The following is a 1452-nucleotide window of genomic DNA, read 5'->3' on the forward strand; positions in this document are numbered from 1 at the left end:
TGCACACTTAAATTATTTTGATCAAAACAAAAAGTACAGAAAAGAATGTACCTATTGTGCTTTGAACTTCTCAAAAATAATTTCATTAATGATCTTTAAAAATGATCTTTTCACGGCATACCAGTTGAAAATCACTGTTAGGTGATGTCATAGTAGCGCCTGTTATTCATTTTCAAATAAAACTACTAAGATTGAAGGCGAGTACATAAAATTAAATTTCTGAGATCATGAAACATATATTGATGCCTTCTTTTTTTTTTTCAGGACTTCCTTGTGGACCACCACCTTCAATTGATTATGCTGTTGTGTCTCCTAATTTAAACAGTTATCAATATGGTGAAGAATTTACATACAAATGTTCTGAAGGTTTTGGAATTGATGGCCCTGAATTTACAAGATGCTTAGGAGGAAAATGGTCTCAACAGCCAAAATGCATAAGTATAGTGTATTTTATTGCATTGTATATAAGATAAACATCCTCAATGCAAAGTGTAAATGACACAAATAAGAAAGTATGCAGTGTATTGAATTTAACAATGTATTTCTTGAAGGATCTGGATTGTTGCACAGAATTACAGCTCTAACAATGAAAATGCTAGACATCATAAGCCAAATTACTAAATTTTAACATCATCTTTTGTGAACTTTCAGCATCCAATGATGTGCATCCTCAGACATCTACTCCATTACCTCAGTTCACAAAGTAAAGCAGACCCCCACTTCTGAATCTCATTGTTATTCTGCCTTCTATCAGTATAGCAACTATCTCTCTGCAAATACACTTTCTAAAATATCTTAATTATTATAAGTAATGTATTTGTCAGACAAAAAATATAAACACAGTGGCTTGTATGGGCAAAAATAAATCTGAATGTGAAAAACGGAATCTACAACTAGCAATATCTCTTCAGGCTTTTGATATCATTCCCATCTTTTGTTGTCAAAAATTTAAAACGAGTTTATGTAATTAATTGAAAGCTGCCATTTTTTTTGTCAAGTTAGAGGAAAAATATTATCTGGTGTTTACTGGTTCTATATATAACTATTATTTTAGTATATAATTATTATATATGATGTCTTTTTAATGATTTACTAAACAAATACCAGTAAATATTTTCTTTCTTTCAGAGACTGATTGTTCTGGTGTTCCCAGGTTTGATAATGCTGTACCTATAGGGCGTGAGAAGGATTCATATAGGTCGGGAGAACAATTGACTTATGAATGTGTAGCAGATTATCAATTAGATGGACCCAACACTGTAACATGTATTAAGAGAACATGGATGGGAAATATAACATGCAAAGGTACTTTGATGAACTTTTAAATTTATTCATTGAAGTGCCTTGATCAATAAAATGTAGACTGTTCTCTATCATCATTTCAAAATGAATATAGATTATTTTTTTTTTTAGACCAGGACAAAGTAGGTTTATACCTAAAAATAAAAGGAT

At 30.7% G+C, this 1452-nt stretch overlaps 1 protein-coding gene across 3 annotated transcripts in view; it reads left to right on the top strand.

Annotated features, from left to right (window-relative positions):
* Positions 1–1452, top strand: part of CFH (complement factor H) — a 167828-nt gene that overhangs the window by 71062 nt on the left and 95314 nt on the right. For 2 of the 3 annotated variants that reach the window (XM_023509099.1, XM_012813937.2), the window contains exons 18-19: positions 265–438; positions 1129–1305. In XM_023509099.1, coding sequence (XP_023364867.1) covers positions 265–438; positions 1129–1305 — 351 coding nt within the window. The remainder of the gene's footprint in view (positions 1–264; positions 439–1128; positions 1306–1452) is intronic. The other variant, XM_023509100.1, reaches the window with a different exon arrangement.

The sequence above is a fragment of the Otolemur garnettii genome, unplaced genomic scaffold, assembly GCF_000181295.1.
Source record: "Otolemur garnettii isolate 467f Iridium unplaced genomic scaffold, OtoGar3 scaffold00357, whole genome shotgun sequence".
NCBI classification, from domain to species: Eukaryota; Metazoa; Chordata; class Mammalia; order Primates; family Galagidae; genus Otolemur; species Otolemur garnettii.